The sequence below is a fragment of the Macrotis lagotis genome, chromosome 8 (genome assembly GCF_037893015.1).
Source record: "Macrotis lagotis isolate mMagLag1 chromosome 8, bilby.v1.9.chrom.fasta, whole genome shotgun sequence".
Lineage (NCBI taxonomy): Eukaryota > Metazoa > Chordata > Mammalia > Peramelemorphia > Peramelidae > Macrotis > Macrotis lagotis.
Genome location: NC_133665.1, coordinates 2646550 through 2667186, shown reverse-complemented (window position 1 = coordinate 2667186; position 20637 = coordinate 2646550). Strand labels below are relative to the sequence as shown.

Below are 20637 nucleotides of genomic sequence, written 5' to 3'. Positions count from 1 at the left end.
ATAAAATGGGAATAACATTTTCACTACCTAAAACACTATCTTATCATATAGAAAGTACTTTATAAAACCTTGAGTTTTGGGGCAGCTAGGTGGTACAGTGGATAGAGCACCAGCCCTAGAGTCCGAAGGACCTCAGTTTGAATCCTACCTCAGACACTTAAATAATTACCTGTGTGAACTTGAGGCAAGTCACTTAATCCCATTGCCTTAAGTAAATAAAATTAAAAAAAAAACCTTGAGTTTTTCATGAGAATAAAAGGAGGAATAGTGGCAAATTTTAAACTTTTAAAAACAATTTTAAGCAATTGTTTCAAATCAACAAGTAACAATTATGTGCCTACTATGGACCAGTACTTAGATTCTAGGTATACAAAAGAAAGAGAATGTCAGTCCCTTCATTCAAGTAACCCCAGAATTGCAGTTGAAAACTTGGCTTTGCTTTTGCACAGATAAAACCAATGTAACCAAGATCAAAAGAAATGTGGTAAATTGGGAAACAATCTTTACAACTAATGATTCTGACAAAGGACTCATTTCTAAAATATACAGAGAACTGAGTCATATTTTTAAAACAAAAAGCCATTCCCCAATTGACAAATGGTCAAAGGATATGCAAAGGCAATTTACAGATGAGGAGATCAAAGTAATCCATAGCCATAAGAAAAAATGCTCTAAATCATTAATTATTAGAGAAATGCAAATTAAAGCTTCTCTGAGGTACCACCTCACACCTCTCAGATTGGCCAGTATGACCAGGAAGGTGAATGATCATTGTTGGAAGGGATGTGGGAAATCTGGGACACTGTTACACTGTTGGTGGAGCTGTGAACTCATCCAACCCTTCTGGAGAGCTGTTTGGAACTATGCCCAAAGGGCAAAAAAATGTGTATACCCTTTGACCCAGCAATACCACTATTGGGTCTATACCCTGAAGAGATGAGGAAAAAGGGTAAAAACATTACTTGTACAAAAATATTTATAGCAGCCCTGTTTGTGGTGGCAGAGAATTGGAAATCCAGTAAATGTCCTTCAATTGGGGAATGGCTTAGCAAACTGTGGTATATGTATGTCATGGAACACTATTGTTCTATTAAAAACCAGGAGGGATGGGATTTCAGGGAAACCTGGAGGGATTTGCATGAACTGATGCTGAGTGAGATGAGCAGAACCAGAAAAACACTGTACACCCTAACAGCAACATGGGAGTGATGTTCAACCTTGAAGGACTTGCTCATTCCATCAGTGCAACAATTGGGAACAATTTTGGGCTGTCTGCAAAGGAGAGTACCATCTGTATCTAGATAAGGAGCTGTGGAGTTTGAACAAAGTGCAAGGACTATTCTCTTTAATTTAGAAAAAAAAACAGATAGCTTATTGTCTGATCTTGTTACCTCTTAGACTTCTCTTTAAGGATATGATTTCTCTCTCATCACACCCAATTTGGAACAAGGTACAACATGGAAACAAAGTAAAGACTGACAGAATGCTTTCTGTGGAGGGGAGGGAAGCAAGACTAGGGGAAAAATGTAAAACTCAAATAATATCTTTAATAAAAATAAATTAAAAAAAGAAAACCTGGCTTTGCATTCCAGTGCTATTATTTGCTACCTGTGTGACCTTGAGACTATCACTTCCCCTTTGAAGGCTTCAGTTTCCTTATCTGTAAAATGAGAGGGAATTAGATTAGATGATCTATAAAGTCTTATTCAGTTTGAAATCCTTGCTATCTTGTATTACTTCAGCTGTATCACTGCAGAATTTAGAAAAGTTCAGACTGAGCTAGGCATAAGCAATATGAGAAGTTGAGAGTATTAGGGAAGGGGTTTACTGTGGGAACCTTTTAGGAGTTTGAATGCTTTTAATATGACTTGAGGAACTGGGATTGGTTTGGACATCTGACTTTGGTACAATTTATGACAGATATAGTTAGTCAAAAACCCATAATGTTGGAGGGGCTGAAGAAAGGGGTGATATTGGGGTCCTTAACAGGAGTTATCAGTCAGCTGTATTTATTGTGAGTATTCCAGGTTTGTGGCAGGATAATATTAAAAAACAAATGCTTCCTAAATAATGATTAATAGCTAACATGCAGAGAGTGACCTAAGGTTTGTAAGGCACCTGACATATATCATCTCATTTGATCTTCACTGCAACCCTGTAAGGTATTCTACTGATTTAATGATTCAGGTACTAAGGGAGGTTAAATGGCCATCTTCCTAACTCTGCTTCCTGTAAAAATGAGTATAGGGTTAACACTCTTCTTCCCACTGGAACTTGTCTGTTCTCAATTATACATGTGCATATTGTTTCTCTCCATAGAGATAACTGCATATTGATTTAAATGTAAGTTGATGCCTAAATAACTGGAAACTCTTTGCAAAAATGGGTTTTGATCCAAATACTGTACATTAAAAAAATTCTCAGCACAAATCAATATTACAAGATTCTGGAAAGAGGCAGAAATGAGAGCAACTCCCCTCTCTAAGGAGGGCAAATTTATGCAAATTTAGTTTCTTTTTCTTATGTCTTGTTCTCTCTCTCTCTTTTACCTGTACTGTGCTTTATAAAAAGGGTTGACTATAAGTCAAAGGTTTAGCTTTGTTTGACTATGAGATAATTTAGTCTTAATTTAAAGGTAAAATCTAAGATTGAGGAAAGGATCAAAAGAGATGCTATATTCTAGTTTTCTGAATTCAATAAAGAGTTCATACAGGTGAAGAAGATAAGAACCTTTTAAGTCAGAAGTCAATGTAGATAGGTGACCTGAGCTGACCCTATGCTTGGCACTAGAACAGTTATTGTATTTTTATAGCACAGTGGTAAAAGTATTCTGGCTTGGCTTTCATCTCTGGTCTAAGCACAGTTGTTTAGACCAGTTTAAAAATTTTTAAATAACATTTATGAACAGTGCAAGTATTTATTAAAAGAGCAATGCAACTCCCTCTTTCTCTCAAATAAAACAATTTTCATCAGTTTGATGATGCATATGTCTCCTAGGACAGATCTTTGCCTGCTCACTATTTTTCATCATTTCTTAGAGCCAGTTAGCAGAATTGTCTCCCACACCCTGTAACTTGATCCTTTGTCACTTACAATGATGGAATATGATCTTGAATTCCCTTTCCATCCCTCAATAGTAAAATCTTAGATTATCTGGAACCTGCAACTACTTGGAATGATTAGGGATTTATATTCCAAGAAAAGATTCAATTCTCAACAAAATAAACACTTGAGTGTTTTTATAATTGAGTAATTTATGATACACAAAACTTCAAAGCAACAGTAGGTTTTCAAGCATTTATTGTTTATTCTTTGACAGTCATTCTAAATTCTGGGGAGATGAAGAAAGGCTGTCTTTGCCATCAAAAAGCTCACATTTTAATGAAGTGGAGAAGGGGAGATAATATATTAGGTACATACATTATATACACAGAATAGATGGAAAGTAATCTAAATAGAAAAGCTACTAGTAGGTAGGAGGTGGAATGGGAGAGCAACAGGAAAAGGCTCTTATAGAAAGTAGAGATTGGACTGAGGCTTGTAGGAGGCCAGGCAAGCAAAAGTAACAGCAAACAAAACCCCAAACAATAAAGCCTACATTTACAACCAGTTACATTTTAAAAATGAATATCAACATCTAACACCATAACAGATTATTAATGCTTTTTATTAGCTTTTTAATCTAAAAAGATCAAATTTCTTCCTTCCCAACTCACCAGTATAAACAGACAAAACTAACAAATTTGCACATAATCAAAAACAATTTCTCCATTGGCCATATCAAAAATTTTATCTCATTCTGCTCCTTGGGTTCAATAGCTCCAGTATTTAGGAGGTGGCCTGTTTTATCATTAGTCCTTTAAAGTTATGGCTATTGATCAAATTACTTAAGACATTCCAATTATAAGTTTTTATACAGTGTTGCTGTTATTGTATAAATTGTTGTCCTGTATCAGTTCATACAATTTTTCCTAGATTTCATTGAAGCTGTCCATTACATCATTTTTTTTTTAGGTTTTTGCAAGGCAAATGGGGTTAAGTGGCTTGCCCAAGGCCACACAGCTAGGTAATTATTAAGTGTCTGAGACCGGATTTGAACCCAGGTGCTCCTGACTCCAGAGCCGGTGCTTTATCCACTGCACCACCTAGCCGCCCCTACATTTTTTCTTATGGCACAACAGTATTCCATTACATTTATAGAGTATATTTGTTCAGTTATTTGCCCAATTAATGGGCACCTTCTTCGATTCTAGTTCTTTATTACTGTAAAAATCTCTGCTATATTTTTGTATGTGTGTGTGCATATACACATCTGTGTATACATATATATAATACACACATATCTATAGCTATATGTACATATGAATCTTCCCCACTTTCTTCCCTTTTTTCATCTTCTTAGGATTATAAGCCTATTAGTGGTTTTGTTGGGTCAGAGAATATATAGATTTTAATGACTTTTTGAACATAGTTTCTAATTGCTTTCCACAGCGGCTGAACCAATTCACAACTCTACCTATAGCATGCCTGTTTCCCTACAGCCCCACAACCTTTATCATATTCTCTCTTTTCCCAATATTATTATGTGGGGTCAAATTTACTTTGATATTCTTTTCTGGTTTTTTTTAACCAGGCAATGGGGTTAAGTGACTTGCATAAGGTCACACAGGTAAATTATTAAGTGTCTGAGTCTGGATTTGAACTGAGGTCCTCCTGACTCCAGGGTCAGTGCTCTGCACCTCCTGGCTGCCCCTACATTCTCTTTTCTGATTATTAGTGATTTGAAGTATATGGAGAAGATATAAAAAGAATGAAAAGATAGGAAGGGTGAGGTTTTCAAAGGCTTTAAAAAAGGAAGATTTTAGGGGGCAGCTAGGTGGTGCAGTGAATAGAATACTCCTGGAGTCAGGAGAACCTGAGTTCAAATGTGAAGTCATACATTTAATATTTACTTGGCTGTGTGACCTTGGGCAAGACACTTATTCCCATTGCTTGCAAAACAAAAGAGGAAGATTTCTTTAGGTTTTATCCTGGTAATAATAGGGGACTGTTGGAGTTTATTGTAAAGCAGGTTGATCTAGTCAGATCTGTGTTTAAGGAAGATCAGTTTGACCACTGAGTAGAATATGGCCACTTACCTGAAATGGATTTGCCTGTAGTTGTGAATGACAAGCTATGAAGCTCCTAGAAGTAATGGAAAATAGAGGGATATTTGAGACAGGGAGATCCACCAGCAGGCTAGTGCAATTAAATAGGAATGAGGTGCTGAGGGCATCTGAGGAGTGGGAGTATCTGAGAGGGAAAGAAGTGGGTGAGAGTGTGAAAGATTTAGTCATACACCTAGGTTTCAAACTTGGGAGACTGGGAGGATGTCAGTACTCTTGACAGTAACAGGAAAGTTAGAAATGGGTAGGATTTGGGGGAAAAGATAGCAAATTAAGTTTTTGGACATACTTAGTTTAAGTTGTTTGAAATATTCACTTTTGAGACACCCAAAAGACAGTTGTGGATGTCAGGAAAGAGGTTAGAGCTGAACAAATAGATAATAGAAAATTGGAAAAAATAGAATAGCTGAGGAGTAAGGAAGTGGAGGCAGCCTTATTTAGACCAGTACACTGAAAAGATTGATAGTTAAAAGAAATAAAAATATCAAATTGCTTATCATCTTAGGGAGGGGATAGGAAAGAAGAATGTAGAGAACTTGGAATCTAAAATTAAAAGAATATGAAAATAAAATATTATTCAAAAAAGAATTTAAAAATAGGATATAAGCTAGATGGTGTTGTCCACTTCTTTCCCTGTCTCCCCCCTCCACCAAGATTCATGTCTTTTTGTAGATGCAGGGCAGGGAAGGAGCACATCCAGGCCCCCCCCCCCCCCACTTTAAGGCCTGCAAAATCATTTGGTCTGGTGCTGCCATGGAAACCCCAGTTAGAACTCAAAATTCAAAAAATTTAGCAGCTTTTTTTTGGGGGGGGAGAATTAATTAAATGTTTGACCAAATATGGTAGGCTAATTTTTAAGTTGACAATTTTGTGTGGCCATTGAATGATATTATATAAATATCCAAATGGTCCTTGGCAGAAAAACAATGTGGGGGAATGAAGGAGAAAATAAAATGAAGATAGAGAGATTTTAGCAAATTCAATTCAAGTGCCATTTACTAAACCACTATATTTAAGGTAGTTGTTGGGATCTAGCTATAAAGATGAAACATGATATAGTTCCTGGCTTCAAGGAGATTACTACCTGTGGAGGTGGATTGATAGGGATAGATACCCTAATAAGTATAATACAAGGGAGAACATGATAGGGAAAAGATCTGAAAGGCAGAGATGAAGAGGGAATGCATTCCAGGTGTTGATAGTGGATTGTATGACTGTGTAGAGGTGGAAAAAAAACATTTCAAGCTTGGGAAACAACTTAGTAAGTACAGTTTGGTCAAAATATAGAGTATCTGAAGGGGAATAATGTGAACTAAAAGGGAGAGGTAGGTGGAAGCTAGATTGTTTGCCTCAGAATGCCATGCTAATGTGTTTATAATTTACCTATATGCAGTAGGAATCCATTGAATTTTTTTAGTAGGTCAGTGGTGTGGTCAGACTCTTCAATTATAAAGATCATTTTGTCAACCTTATGAAGGTTGAACTAGAGAGGAGAGGGACTAGAAGTAAGGAAATCAATTAGGAGTTTACTACAGCAAAGGAGGCAAGATGAGGATATTAATGAAGTGGTACTAGTATAAATAGAGAAAGGAGAGATTAGGCAAATAGAATCTATAGCATTTGGCAAGAGATTAGGTGTGGCATATAAGGAAATTAAGAATTAATTTAAATGACTGAAATTTTGAGACTAGGTTACTGGAAAAATGTTGACTTCTACTGAACTAAGGAAGTTGGGGGTGGGAGGGCTGATTTTTGTTGGGGGTGATTAGTTAAGTTTTACATTAATTTTGATGGGACAGAAAATATTTCGGTAGATTAGGTAGTTGAAAGTTGAGATTGGGGTTGGATGTATAGATTTTGCATTCATCTGCATAAGGTGAGTTTAGAATTTATGGAATGAATGAGATTACCAAAAGGGAGAGTATAAAGATAGTAGGGGACTGTTGATAGGATCTTGGGAATAGCTCAATGTTAGGGGTGAGAGGATGAAAGCAAAAACAGTGAAAGAAAAAACAATTTGGAGGTTGGACCAAGTCAAGGGAAAAGAGAATATCTGGGAAAAATTAGGTATACAATAATGTCAATTGTTACAGGAAAGGTTAAAGAGTATCAGGACTAGAAATAGATTTGGAAGGGGGAATATTGAGGGAGAAGTTAAAGAAGTCTGAGGGTAGTATTTCCTCCCACAGGCCTGCAACTGCATGTGTGTGTGTGTGTGTGTGTGTGTGTGTGTGTGTATTGATTATAGTATTCAACGAAATATTGGTTGAATTGGATTGAGGGCACAGAGGTCATGTAAAGGAATATGGATACATTTTTCTTTGATAACAGAATTAGAGGCATTTGGTCATTAAAAATGTTGACATTTATTTTAACAGTCGGGGTATATAGAGTAAATAGAGGGCCAATTCTGGAACTAGGGGAATTCTTTCCCAGGTCTGGAGCCAGGAAGATTATCTTCCTGAATTCAAATCTGGACTCAAAAACTTACTAGCTTACTACTACTTGCCTCCTGGGCAAGTCACATAAGCCTATTTGTCTCAGTTTCTCATCTATAAAATGAACTAGAGAAGGAAATGGTAAAACATATCTTTGCCAGGAAAATCCCAGATAGGGTCATCAAGAGATACAACTGTAAATGATTGAACAACTAAAACAACAGCTCCTCTCTTTCAATTGTGTTTGGATGAAGGTGTTATATTAAATAGGACTTCCTTTATTTTCAAGGTTTTTCTGATTGCTCTTTTTGCTCACCTCTTGGCAAAAGTTTTTTTTTCTCTTCAGGGAGCCTAAAAATGCATTACCATGGATTTATGCCAATCTCAATTATTCTAGGCATAATCTACTTTGTATTTGCTTTTGGTCACTAGAGAATTAATTTGGAAACTATGATTTTCTCCTATGTTGTTACTGGATCAGCTGGTAGCGTCTTGTGCTTCCTTTGATACTTTCTCAATTCCTGTTTTCAATTTAATTTAATTAAAAGGACAATTATTGAATGCCTACTATATGCAACACTATCAAAGTTTCTGCTTAGAAAACAAAATCTGCTTGGATACAATAAGAACTGAAAAAGATCAAAGAGTCTTAGTAGACTAACAAGAATTAGCAATATGATATGGCAACTTTAGAAACCAATTCAGTCTTGGGCATAGATTAAAGGAATAAAGAGGTAAAAAATCTTTCAGTACTTTCCCTCATCAAACCTTACTGAGTATTACATTTAGTTCTGAAGATCACAATTTTAAAAGGACATTGTTAACCTACAACTAGGATAGTGGAAGGTCTTGAATGGACATCATGAAGAATGCTTGCGAGAATTGGTATTAGCTTGAAAAAGAGAAGGCTCATAGGGATTTGATAGCTGTCTTCAAGTATTTGAAGGGTTATTTGTGTATATGTGTGTGTGTGTGTGTGTGTGTGTGTGTGTGTGTGTATGCATATGTGTATGCATGTTTAGAAGAACTAATCAAGTTTGCCTCCTGAGTACATAACCAAGAGCAATGGGTAGAATTCTAAAGAAAAGAATTTAGGCTGGATCACAGGAAAACCTTCCTGATAATTAGAGGAAATTGAGAATGGGCTGCCTTCAGAGGCAGTAGGGTTTCTCTTGGAGTTCTTCAAGGAGAAACTGAACTTTTCTTTGGTGTGTTGTAGAGGGAATTCCCTTTCTGCTTGGGTTGTACTAGATGGCTGCTAGGTTGTTCATTCTGTTACTGTGATTCTTTTGAAGACAAAGTCTCTGAAAGCTACACTGCAAGAGAGGTTGGAGCCAAAGTCTATATCTTGGCAATTTCTACCCATTTTGAAGAACTATTGTTTTCCTATAGAATCAAGAGAATCATGTTTAATCCCTCTTCCACATGTAAAAATTGTAAGCAAAATACAAACTAAGGGCTTTGAAGATTAAGAAGTAGAAAAGCTTTATGTTGCAGGAAAATCTTCATGAAGAAGGTCATTTTTGACAAACAGGGACAAACAGGATTTCAATAAACAATAATTGAGGGAAGGCATTTAGTAAGTCCCTCATTGTCTTGTAGGGACATTGTCATTCATATCATTGTAATTCACTTCCTGTGCTTTTTTTTAACTCTTCAATTTACTTTAAAAAGCAAGGTGGGACAAATTTTTGAAAACAAAACATTCTATTTCCAGACTGTTTGCTGAGCCAAATATAAAGCTTTTGATGAAGTCTAGCATCCTGAATTTGGGAGGGGGGTAAGGAAAAATCATGGTTTATTTTTAAAGATAGAGCCATATTAATCTAGAATGATTTATATACTTGCAGAGTATTGTCTCAAAGAATGCACTACAGTATCGAGGCAATTCCCAGCATGATGCCCAGGAGTTTCTGCTATGGCTTTTGGATCGTGTCCATGAAGATCTCAACAATTTTGTGAAGCAGAGTGGTCGACCTCCCTTGAAGGTAAGGGAAATTTATTTGTTTCTTTTTCTAATTGAATGTCTAGTTTTTTTTCTAGGTACTCTTATGTAGCAAATGTAAAAAGAGAGAAGTTAGAAAGAAAAGCTGTTAGAGAACTATGGTGTTTGAATGCAGACCAAAACATACTATTTTCACTTTTTAAAATTTGTTTTATGTATTTTTCTTTCTCATGATTTCCCCCCTTATGATTCTTCTTTCACAACATGAATAATATTGAAATATTAGTCATGGGGAGCAGGGGAGAGAGAAAAATGTGGAACTCAAAATCTTATAAAAATGAATGTTGAAAACTATCTTTACATTTAATTGGAAAAAAATAAAATTTTAAAAAAAATTTAGAAAAAGAAAAAAAGGCTGTCTCCCCAAATTTTTATGGTATTTTTTTCAAAGTTTTCATTTAGTTAAATTAGTACAAAGCAATAGTAATAGAAGGAACTGGATAAATGTAAAATATATGAGGAATTAGGGAGGGCATTTCTGATGCCTTCAATTGTAATTGGAACTGTGAGGATTAAAGAGATTAAACAAGATTTAGGTCTTTCAACAAATCAATGAAAATAAGTAGTTTGCTTATCACTAACAGCTGGAATTCAGAGGATTTTAGACATTATTGTGAACTGAATTGATCCTTGGAATCTCTGTGGAAGAAACAGAATTTGACTTAGGCCATAAAGGAGAGGAAAGATATGGGTATAATAAGAAAGTGGGATAACAGGTGGGTGAAATTCTTTGGGCAAAGGTAAGGTTTTGGAATCGATAACAATATATTTAAGGAGAGAGATGGTGAAGAGGCTAGTGTGGTATTATTTTCGTTTCAACTGCTTTTACTTAAGTGATCAATGATCAGATTCAATAAGCAAATATCTTTCTTTAGGACTTCTGGAACTAGGAAGACCTGCATTCAAATCCTGCCTTACATACTAGCTATGTAAACCTTAACAAATCAGTTACAACCTCTATATTTCATTTCCATTATCTCTAAAATGAGGATAATTATGTCACCTTCTTAACAGGGTTATTGTTATCAAAAGGAATGAATTTTTAAGAAAGATTTTATTTATTTTGAGTTTTACAATTTCCCTCCATTCTTGCTTCTCTGCCCCCAACCCATGTAGAAGGCACTCTGTTAGTCTTTACATTGTTTCCATGTTATACATTGATCTCAATTGAATGTGAGAGCTCATATCCTTAAGGAAGAAAAGTAAAGTATGAGATAGCAAAATTATATAATAAGATAGTGGGTTTTTTCCCCCTAATTTGAAGGTAATAGTCTTTGGTCTTTGGTTCAAACTCCACAATTCTTTCTCTGGATACAGATGGTATTCTCCATTGCATATAGCCTAAAATTGTCCCTGGTTGTTGCACTGATGGAATGAGCAAGTCCATCAGGTTGATCATCACCCCCATGTTGCTGTTATGGTGTACAATGCTTTTCTGGTTCTGCTCATTTTGCTCAGCATCAGTTCATGCAAATCCTTCCAGGCTTCCCTGAATTCCCATCCCACCTGGTTTCTAACAGAACAGTAATGTTCCATGACATACATATGCCACAGTTTGTTAAGCCATTTCCCAATTGAAGGGCATTTACTTAATTTCCAATTCTTTGCCCCCACAAACAAGGCTGCTATGAATATTTTTGTACAAGTGATGTTTTTACCCTTTTTTTCATAATCTCTTCAGGGTACAGACCCAGTAATGGTATTGCTGGATCAAAGGGTATGCACATTTTTGTTGCCCTCTGGGTATAATTCCAAATTTCTCTCCAGAAAGGTTGGATGAGTTCACAGCTCCACCAAGAATGTAATAGTGTCCCAGATTTCCCACAACCTTTCCAACATTGATCATTGTCCTTTTTGGTCATATTGGCCAGTCTGAGAGGTGGTATCTCAGAAATGTTTTAATTTGTATTTCTCTAATAATTAATGATTTAGAGCAAATTTTTTATATGACTATGGATTGCTTTGATTTCTTCAACTGTAAATTGCTTTTGCATATCCTTTGACCATTTGTCAATTGAGGAATGGCTTGTTCTTTTGAAAATTTGCCTCAGTTCTCTGTATATTTTAGAAATGAGTCCTTTGTCAGAAATACTAGTTGCAAAAATTGTTTCCCAATTTACTATATTTCTTCTTGGTTACAATGGTTTTGTCTGTGCAAAAGAAAGGGATTGGTGTTTTAAAAGCACTTGACAAACTTTAAAATGCTGTGCTCTTAAAGTGCTCTTTGTTGTTGGCTGTTGTATTATTGATTATTGTTATCATTATCATTGTCATCATCCTCATTCTCATTGTTAATACTACTATTACTACTGTTTCTGACATATAGGCTTCTGGTGGACATTTAGAAAATATTTGTGAATTTTAAAAACTAACCTTTACTGAAGAATTGATATTTTTAGTTTAAAGACTTGTTCTTTCTTCTTCAGCCTCCATTAGAAGATGATGTAGTACCTGAAGGACCCTCCTTTCCAATCAGTAGCACTTTTGTACAAGAACTTTTTCAAGCCCAGTACAGGTATGGTATTTTGGGCTTTATGGAATGTATGGCAGTATAGGGAACCTCTGTTGTATTTAGGACAATGAGCCTCTTCTGATTTCTGGGGAAGGAAAACTTCCATGTGATACATACTAACAATTAACCACACTGTCCTCTGTTTTATTCTTTTAGCCTGGTGGTAACTAATTCTTTGTTCTTTGCAAAGAGAGGAACACTAAGAATTTTGACACTGAATCAATCCTGTGGTACATCTGTAGTGGTGAACACTGGGGAGTGTTGTGTAGGAGGATGTAACTTTCCATCAGTTTGCCAAACTTAAAAGATTGGTAATTATATACTCCCTATTTTAATTTCTTAACACATTGAATTAACTTAATCCCTCCTCCCTTAAAAAAAGAAGACACAAAACTATATTTATAGCTGATGTCAATTGGGATAATGATTTTCATATACTTATGTTAGGGCAGCTAGAAGGTGTAGTGAATAGAGCATTGGCCTTGGAGGATGGGAGTTTGAATCCTCCAGCCTCAGACATTTACTAGCTGTGTGACCTTAGGCAAGTCACTTAACCCTGATTGCTCTGCATCCAGTTGCCCTGATTCATATCTAGCCACTGGACCCAGATGTCTCTGTAGGAGAAAGGGGCTGGTGATTTAGCACAGCCCCCCCCCCCACTCAAATTCAATTCATGTGCTTGTGATGGCATCTCCTTCTTGATATTGTGGTCTTCTTTGAGAACGAAGGACAACCATAATAATAATAATAATAATAATAATAATAATAATAATAATAATAATAATAATTATACTTATGGCATATCTGTTAGGAAAGTGATAAAGCCCCATTACTTTGGACCTTGATAAATTATATCTTTGTACACAGCATTCTCACCAGTTGTGAGGATTTGTACTCATTTGATAGCACTGTAACTAGAACATTTCATTTAAAAATAGAAACAGAAAGCAATTAGAATGGATCTTTTTTTTTGTGGGGGGGAAGATGAGTTTGGATAGAATGCCCAATTGTCTGACTTTATCTTTATGTACATATACATATGAGTATAAATATAACTACAGTTTATATATGTATATACACATACATAAAATATACATCAAACATATATAACATCAATTAATATTAGTAGAGGTTCATACCTTGGTCATAGAAATAGTCTTGTATTTGTTAAAATAGGTTTCTATCTGTGAAATGTTGACACATTTTCTTATTTTATTTTAGTCAATGGGCTTATGTGACTTGCCCAAGGTTGCACAGCTAGGTAATTATTAAGTGTCTGAGACCAGATTTGAACTCAGGTATTCCTGACTCCAGGGCCAGTTCTTTATCCACTGTGCCAGCTAGCTGTCACCCAACACATTGTCTTAATGTGTACAGAGGATTTGTTATTTGTAGACTCCCTCATTTTGTTTGTTTTGTTCTTTCAAACTTTTTCTCTTTCCTTCTTAGCTTTGAAAATAACCTGGTCTATTTCAGAGATTCTAGCTTAGGGCTTGCTTTATTTGCTACTCTCTTCTTACCTAACTAATCACTTTAGTAGCTGTCAGTTCTTAGTCCTCAACAGAATTCTGCCTCTCCCCCAATAAAAAAACCCTACATCAAACAGCCAATACAGTTTTTAAGTGTGAAAATATTCACATAATTTTTGATAAAATTGTTACATTTAAATATATCTCATGAATGAGATGCATTTCAATGCTTTTAAATAAAATGCTACATAAATTTAAAATATAATTATTATTTAAATATCATTTTATTATGAAATGTTATTAGATAAATAAGAAAATAGTCCACCATAGAGACTTGATGAAATGAAAAAAATGAAAATACAGAATTTTTCTTTCAATTGAGTTACATTAAGATCCTTAACCTTTTGATTATAATGGACATTAGGAAATAATTTTGTTACATAGCACTATAATGTATACTATTTTTTAAACTAGGATTCTGTTGACTACTCTATGAGAGCTCTCAGATCAGATCAGGTCATTTAATCAAGAAAGTATATCAGAAGTTAGGGAATAACTAATGTTTACAATATCAACTGATTTTTTTTTCCCTTAAGGGAAATTTGGTACTTCCAAACAAATCTCAAATTGGTGGAATGGCTGTTGACATATTGTTTGGTTTCTTCTGATGTTCTTTGGCTAGTAGAGGTGATGGCTCTTCTCTGCCCCCAAACTAACCTCTTACTGGGAAGAATAATTGGAATCAACTGTTCACTAGCCCAAGGAAGCTTCTCTTCCTTTTATAATAGTTTCTCCACCTGTAACACTCATGAAAACTAGGGTGGAAAGAAAGTCTGGAACATTGAAATTAGGTCCTTCTAGAAGAAAAGATACTTAATCTTAAAAGTTGCTTCTTTACCTGTTCCTAAATTTTGTATTTGTGCCCTACTCATGGTCTTTTTTTTTGTTAATTGCTAGATACTTGTTCCTAGCTTTGATTTATAATTATATACTCTTATAAGTGGAAAGGATTTTCAAGGTCATTTAGTTAAATCTGTGCCTAACAAGAAATTCCCTGTGCAGCATTCCTAGCAAGATCATCTAGCCCAGTCTTTTTTTTTTTTTGAGGATGTTTGGTTTAAGTGATTTGCCTAGGTTCATACAGCCAGTAAGTGTCTGAAACCAAATTTGAACTCAGGTCCTGTTGGTGCTATATCCACTGGACCAGTAATGAGCCATCCCTAACTTACTCACAAGGACTCTACTTATGAAACTTTCACCTAAGTTAGTCCATTTCAGGTATGGATAACTGCAAATTGTTAGCAAGTTTTTCCATTATATCTAACCAAAGCCAGCTTTTCAGCAACTTATACTCATAGTTTTTCATTATGGAGCCAAGCAAAACAAGGCTAATCCTTCTTCTACATGACACCTGTTGTATATTTAAAGGAAGTTGTCATGTCTCTCTTAAGGTTGTTTGTTTCTTTTTTTCCTGTCTGGAGAGAAGCCAGCATCTCCAGTTCCTTCAACAGATCCTTTTATAACATGTTTTTGGTTCTAAGTTGCCTTATCAATCTAGTTACCCTTTTCTGTACATCCTCTAGAATTTAGGAATATCCTTCCTATAATGTGATATCAAGGACTAATTATGGTATTTTAGGGCAAAATATAACACTATTGTGGACACTTTTTCTCCCAGTGTGGTATAAGATTGAATTTGCTTTTCTGACTGCTATATTGTATTCTTTTTTTTTAGTCTTTTTTTTTGCAAGGCAATGGGGTTAAGTGGCTTGCCCAAGGCCACAGAGCTAGGTAATTATTAAGTGTCTGAGGCCAGATTTGAACTCAGGTACTTCTGACTCTAAGGCTGGTGCTCTATCCACTGCACCAACTAGCTTCCTCCTACATTGTATTCTTAATTGAGTCCACTAAACTTCTCATCTTTAAAAATTTTCAATTTAATTTATTTTAATTAATAAAAAAATCTACTTTCTCATTCTCCCTCCCCATTTAGAAACAAAGCAATACCCTTAAGAGATATGCATGTTCCAAACAAATGCCTAAACAAATGGCCATGTCCAGAAAGCATATGTCAATCTGTATCCCAAGCCTGTTTCTTTGACAGGACAGAGATATAGCATGTTTTTATCAATTGTCCTTTGGAATTGTGGTTGTTCATTGTGTTGACCAATGTTCTAAAAGTTTTCAAATATGATTGTTTTCCCTGAAACTATCCCTTTCATAATTTCTTCAGATTATAGGTGTTTTCTTTATTTACTTTTCCTTTCCTCCCCTTTAAATGAGAGCTGTTACATAACTATATTTTTCCCATGATGTCCTTGGGATTGTTTTTTTTTTGGCCATTTGTTTGATTGGTTGTTTTCTTTGTCAAATTTGCATTACTCCCCATTAAATTTTATAATTTTATTTTATTTTATTTTTTTGTAAGGCAGTGGGGTTGTGACATGCCCAAGGTCATACAAGTAAGTAATTATTTAGTGTCTGAAGCTGGATTTGGATTCAGGTCCTCTTGACTCCAGGGCCAGAACTCTATCCACTTCACCACCTAGTCCCCCCCCCCCATTAAATTTTATGAGTTGGTCTACTTTAATAGTTTATTGAGTTCTTTTTGAATCTTTATTAGCCAATATTTTAACTATCTATTATTCCTTTCTTCAGTACCTCAAAACTCCTCCCCCCCTCTTTTATGTCATGTTCAAATTTGATAAACATTTCTTAAGGATTGATTCCTTTGGGACTCTACTAGAACTCTTCCTCTGAATTGACTTTGACACATGTATGACTCCTTTTATTTTTGACCTAGCCATTTATTCATTTCTGAAGTCCTTTAGTTCTACTATCATTTGGTCCATATCCCTGCATCTTATTCACAATAATCTGAGAGACTTTTAAAAAAATGACTGCTAAATTTCAGGCATATTATGTTTATAGAATTTCTTTGATTTTCCAGTCTAGTAACATGGCCCAGAAACTCCCAAACAAATCAAAAGATGACATTGGTCTGCCCTTTTCTTGATGAAGCCATGCTGACTTTCAGTGATATTATTTTCCTTTCTAAATGTCTCATAAACTATCATCTTAGTAATATATACTAGAATGGACTTTAAGTTCACTGGGCCATGGTTTGAATTATATCCTTCCAGTTTGAAGACCATTTTTCCTTTGACAGAGGAAACAGAGGCAAGATAAAAGTTTACTCTTTCTATCTATTTATCATCATTCTCTCAACTTCCCAGAACAATAGTCCTATTGCTTCATGACAATTCTCATCTTCTGTGGTTGTGTTGTTTTCTGTGTTCATTTATCTTTTTAATCTCTATCCAAGCTTCCATCCTCTGTACATATCTTTTAAAACTTATTTGATTTAAATATAAATTAAAATCTAAAAAATTTGATTAAAAATCTAATTTAAAAATTAGTTACTTGTGTACTCACTAGATATCTCTCTCTTTTCTTTATTGGAGATATTTTGTATTTTTTGAGAGCTTCTCATTCTTAAGGAACTGACTTCTGTAGAATCTTAGGTGAATATAATCCTATCTTTTCTTTCTTGGAGATCTTTGATTTGGAAGTAATATTGATTTGAATATTTCCAAAATATCTAAAGCTCTGGACCATTATTGTTGAATTTCTAAGGACAGCAATTTCTGTATTAGATCAATTTTTGTTCATCATTATTAAATACCTACTTACCTACAGGTCTTTGAAGGTGGAATAGAAAGGTTTCAGTGAGACAGGAAGATGAATAAGAAATATCTCTACCTTTGGGGAATTAATATCATAGGATAGATAAGCCAAATACATTAATAATTATAGTTTAAGTGCCAAAAGAGAGAGAGGTACAACAAATCCTATGGAATTTCAGGGAAAGGAGAGATACCATCTGGTAGGGAGGACTGTTTCACAAATGTTTATGAACTGTGTTTTATTTGACTTGGCTACATGTAAAAACCTAACAGGGTTGGTTTTCTTGATTCCCTTCTCTGTCCCACTCCCTAACATTTGAATTTTGATGTCAGAATAATTTTACGTGATGATATTTGCTGAATAGTGATCTGGCCATATAGTCAGCGAGTTTCTATGAAGATCTTATTGAGCATATATGTGATTATGCTCATATCTGATTAAGGTTAAGAAAAACTAAAACCCTAGAATGAGAATTTTTTCAATACTACTTCCCTCACTGTCCCCTCTCCCCCACATTATGTAATGAAGTGACAATGTCTATATTGGGACTAAGTTCTAACAGTGTTACTATCTCTGTCTCATGCTTTTGTTTTTGAAGATCCTCTTTGACTTGTCCTCATTGCCAGAAGCAGAGTAATACCTTTGATCCTTTCCTCTGCATTTCTTTGCCAATTCCTCTGCCCCACACAAGGTAAGAATAGAATTGATTTCATGAAGAAGCGTATATGTATTATTTAATATGTCTTCCCCCCCACCCCAATAGTGATATTGGCACAAGACAATTGACATTGGTACAAGAAATGGAGTACTAGTTTAAGTTAAGGCATTCTTTAATAAATCATTCTCTAAATTTACAGGTTACACAAGTCTTGGTGGTAGTGATGTGAGTGCTAGAAGCTATTCTATTCACTCTTCCCTGTACAGGTTGTCTGAAGAGTGGAGAAGATTGTTGACTCAGTCAGTTGACCAAATATTTTGTAATCTATATGTTCTAGGCAGTATATATGGTGTTGGTGCTGAGATTGGGGAAGCAACTTGTATGCTTAGAAATAAATGCAAAATACCTACAAACAGTGGTGGCAATTTCCAGCATTTGGGGGAGAACTGGTATCTAGTGGAATCAGGACTCTTTTTTTGTATACTTTTGGGGTCCCATTGCTGTATTGTAATAAAGCTAGATATTGTATTTTTAATCATTCTTCATGACTCTTGATGAGATTATTTATTTAATAGTGAATGCAAAGCCTGGAAGTTTCATGTTAATTGAGTTCTTAGAATACTTTCATTCCTTGACTGGTGCTTCACTAGTCTGCTCGTAAAATCAATCTTTGTAGAAAATCTTTTCTGGATCTCAAACTGTTGTTTGAACTCTTTGGGTTCAAATAAGTTGTTCCATTTATAAATAGTAAGTAGTCTAGAGTGGTCTAGATTCAGCATTGAGTTCAGCTCAGGTCAGATTTGTTTATTATAGGTATTAACTGAAATGTGAACAACCTGCCTAAAGGAAAGACTCAACTTTGATCTGTGCAGGCCTCTCTATGTCACAGTTGTGTATCAAGGAAAGTGCTCTCACTGCATGAGAATTGGAGTGGCTGTACCTCTGTCTGGGACTGTAGCGAGGCTTCGGGAAGCAGTTTCTGTGGAAACAAAGATTCCTACTGACCAGGTAAGGAGGAATTTATCCCATAGGATGCATGTACATTGTGTCCATATGACTGAGATTTCTTTCTTTTTAAAAAAATTCTATTAAACACTAGATAAAAATGACCATTCCCCTATATTTTGCAGAAAAGAGGATTGTACATGAAACTAATTAGAGGTTGGCTTTTTAAAGAAGTATATAATAAATCCACTGAAACTTTCATATACTATCCTGTTAGTCTGTGATTCTTTGTGACTGTTTCTTCTTTTCTGTTCTTGTTTCTTGGGGAAAAAGAGTTTTCCTTCCTTTAGGAAATAAAAAGGGAAAAACCTATTCTAACAAATCAACTTAGTCAAGCAAAAGAAATCCTCTCTCTTGTCATATAAAATTATGTATTTCTTATAGATGGTTAGTATTTTTAAGCATATGTGTGCCCAATATAAAAATAGTTTTTTTACATTATTAGAGGGAGGGAATTTTGCAAGACAGTGTTGGCCCATATCTTTTTTGTTTAACTCTGTTTTTGTTGAACTCTTGATGAGTTCAGATTTCTTGATAATCATACTTATTAATTGTATGAACTGGCATATTTATTATATATTGCCCAGTGATTCACTTAATACCTAAAGCATATCAGTTTTCAAATTGGTGAGGAGGTAGAAGTAGTGGAACCTATTTCTTACTTCTTGGTACCTTTTTCTTCTCACAAGTAATTGAATTGATAATTCAGATCAGAATTCCTCAGCCTATTTAAGTGAAGTCAAATAAATGGAGTAAAGTGACTTGCCCAAGTCCACACAAGAAGGCAATTAGTAAGTGTCTGAAATCATATTTGAACTCCTGTCCTCAGGACTGGTGCTGTATCTACTGCACTACTTAGTTGCCTCTCAATTCATTTTTATATAAATCTTCCATGAAGTATTAAATTTAATTTGAATTAAAAGAGACTGTAACTAGACATGTACTTTGTAGTTCATAAGTATTTACTGCTATGATTTCAATAATTGTTTCTTATTTGATATTACTAAGTACTTTCTGACAGAATTTCTGTGATGCAAATCATGTAAGTATTAGCCTCATTTTACAGATGGGAAACTGAAACTCACAAAGGCTAAGAACTGGCATATAAACTAGATCTTCTAACTTCAAAGAACCTCTTAAAAATGTCAAGATACTATTAAGAGATACTCTGTTTTTCAAAGCTAAAGCCCAACAAGCAAGCTTGGCATATCAACACTCCTTTGCACTTACTTTCTGGAACTGATGATTCCTGAGCTCAGACAAGCACCAACAGATCCAAACATAAAGCCCTGCTATGAATGGACTTTTTGCCACTAGACAACCTTGCTCACTGTTGCTAATGTATCTCACTACTGTTGCTACATTTTGTCTAGCTGCAAGTATATAAATCAAGATTTAGCAACACTGAAGGGGAGAGGTGGAGTCTGGCATATGTATCTAATCTGTTTCCATACTTACAAGTCATTTCCCTCACTTTGAAATTAAAGTTCTGTTTGATTCTTGACTCTCCTGTCTCCAGATTGTTTTGTTCAGTTCTGGTCATCCATAGTTTAGAGACCAGTTTGGTCCAGTTGACAAAATGTTAATAATCTCTTAGTTTCTTTAAGGTTATAGAATTATAGATGTTCAGATTCAAAGTCTGTAATGATAAAAATAATATTAGTAGTTGCCATCCATTTAGTTCTTCATGGTTTGTAA

General features: G+C 35.1%; 1 protein-coding gene across 2 annotated transcripts in view; it reads left to right on the top strand.

Moving 5' to 3' along the window:
• The window catches only part of USP31 (ubiquitin specific peptidase 31), a 170307-nt gene that overhangs the window by 59945 nt on the left and 89725 nt on the right, over window positions 1-20637 (top strand). For both annotated transcript variants that reach the window (XM_074196228.1, XM_074196227.1), the window contains exons 2-5: window positions 9454-9591; window positions 12035-12123; window positions 17875-17967; window positions 18807-18942. In XM_074196228.1, the coding sequence (XP_074052329.1) occupies window positions 9454-9591; window positions 12035-12123; window positions 17875-17967; window positions 18807-18942 (456 nt within the window). The remainder of the gene's footprint in view (window positions 1-9453; window positions 9592-12034; window positions 12124-17874; window positions 17968-18806; window positions 18943-20637) is intronic.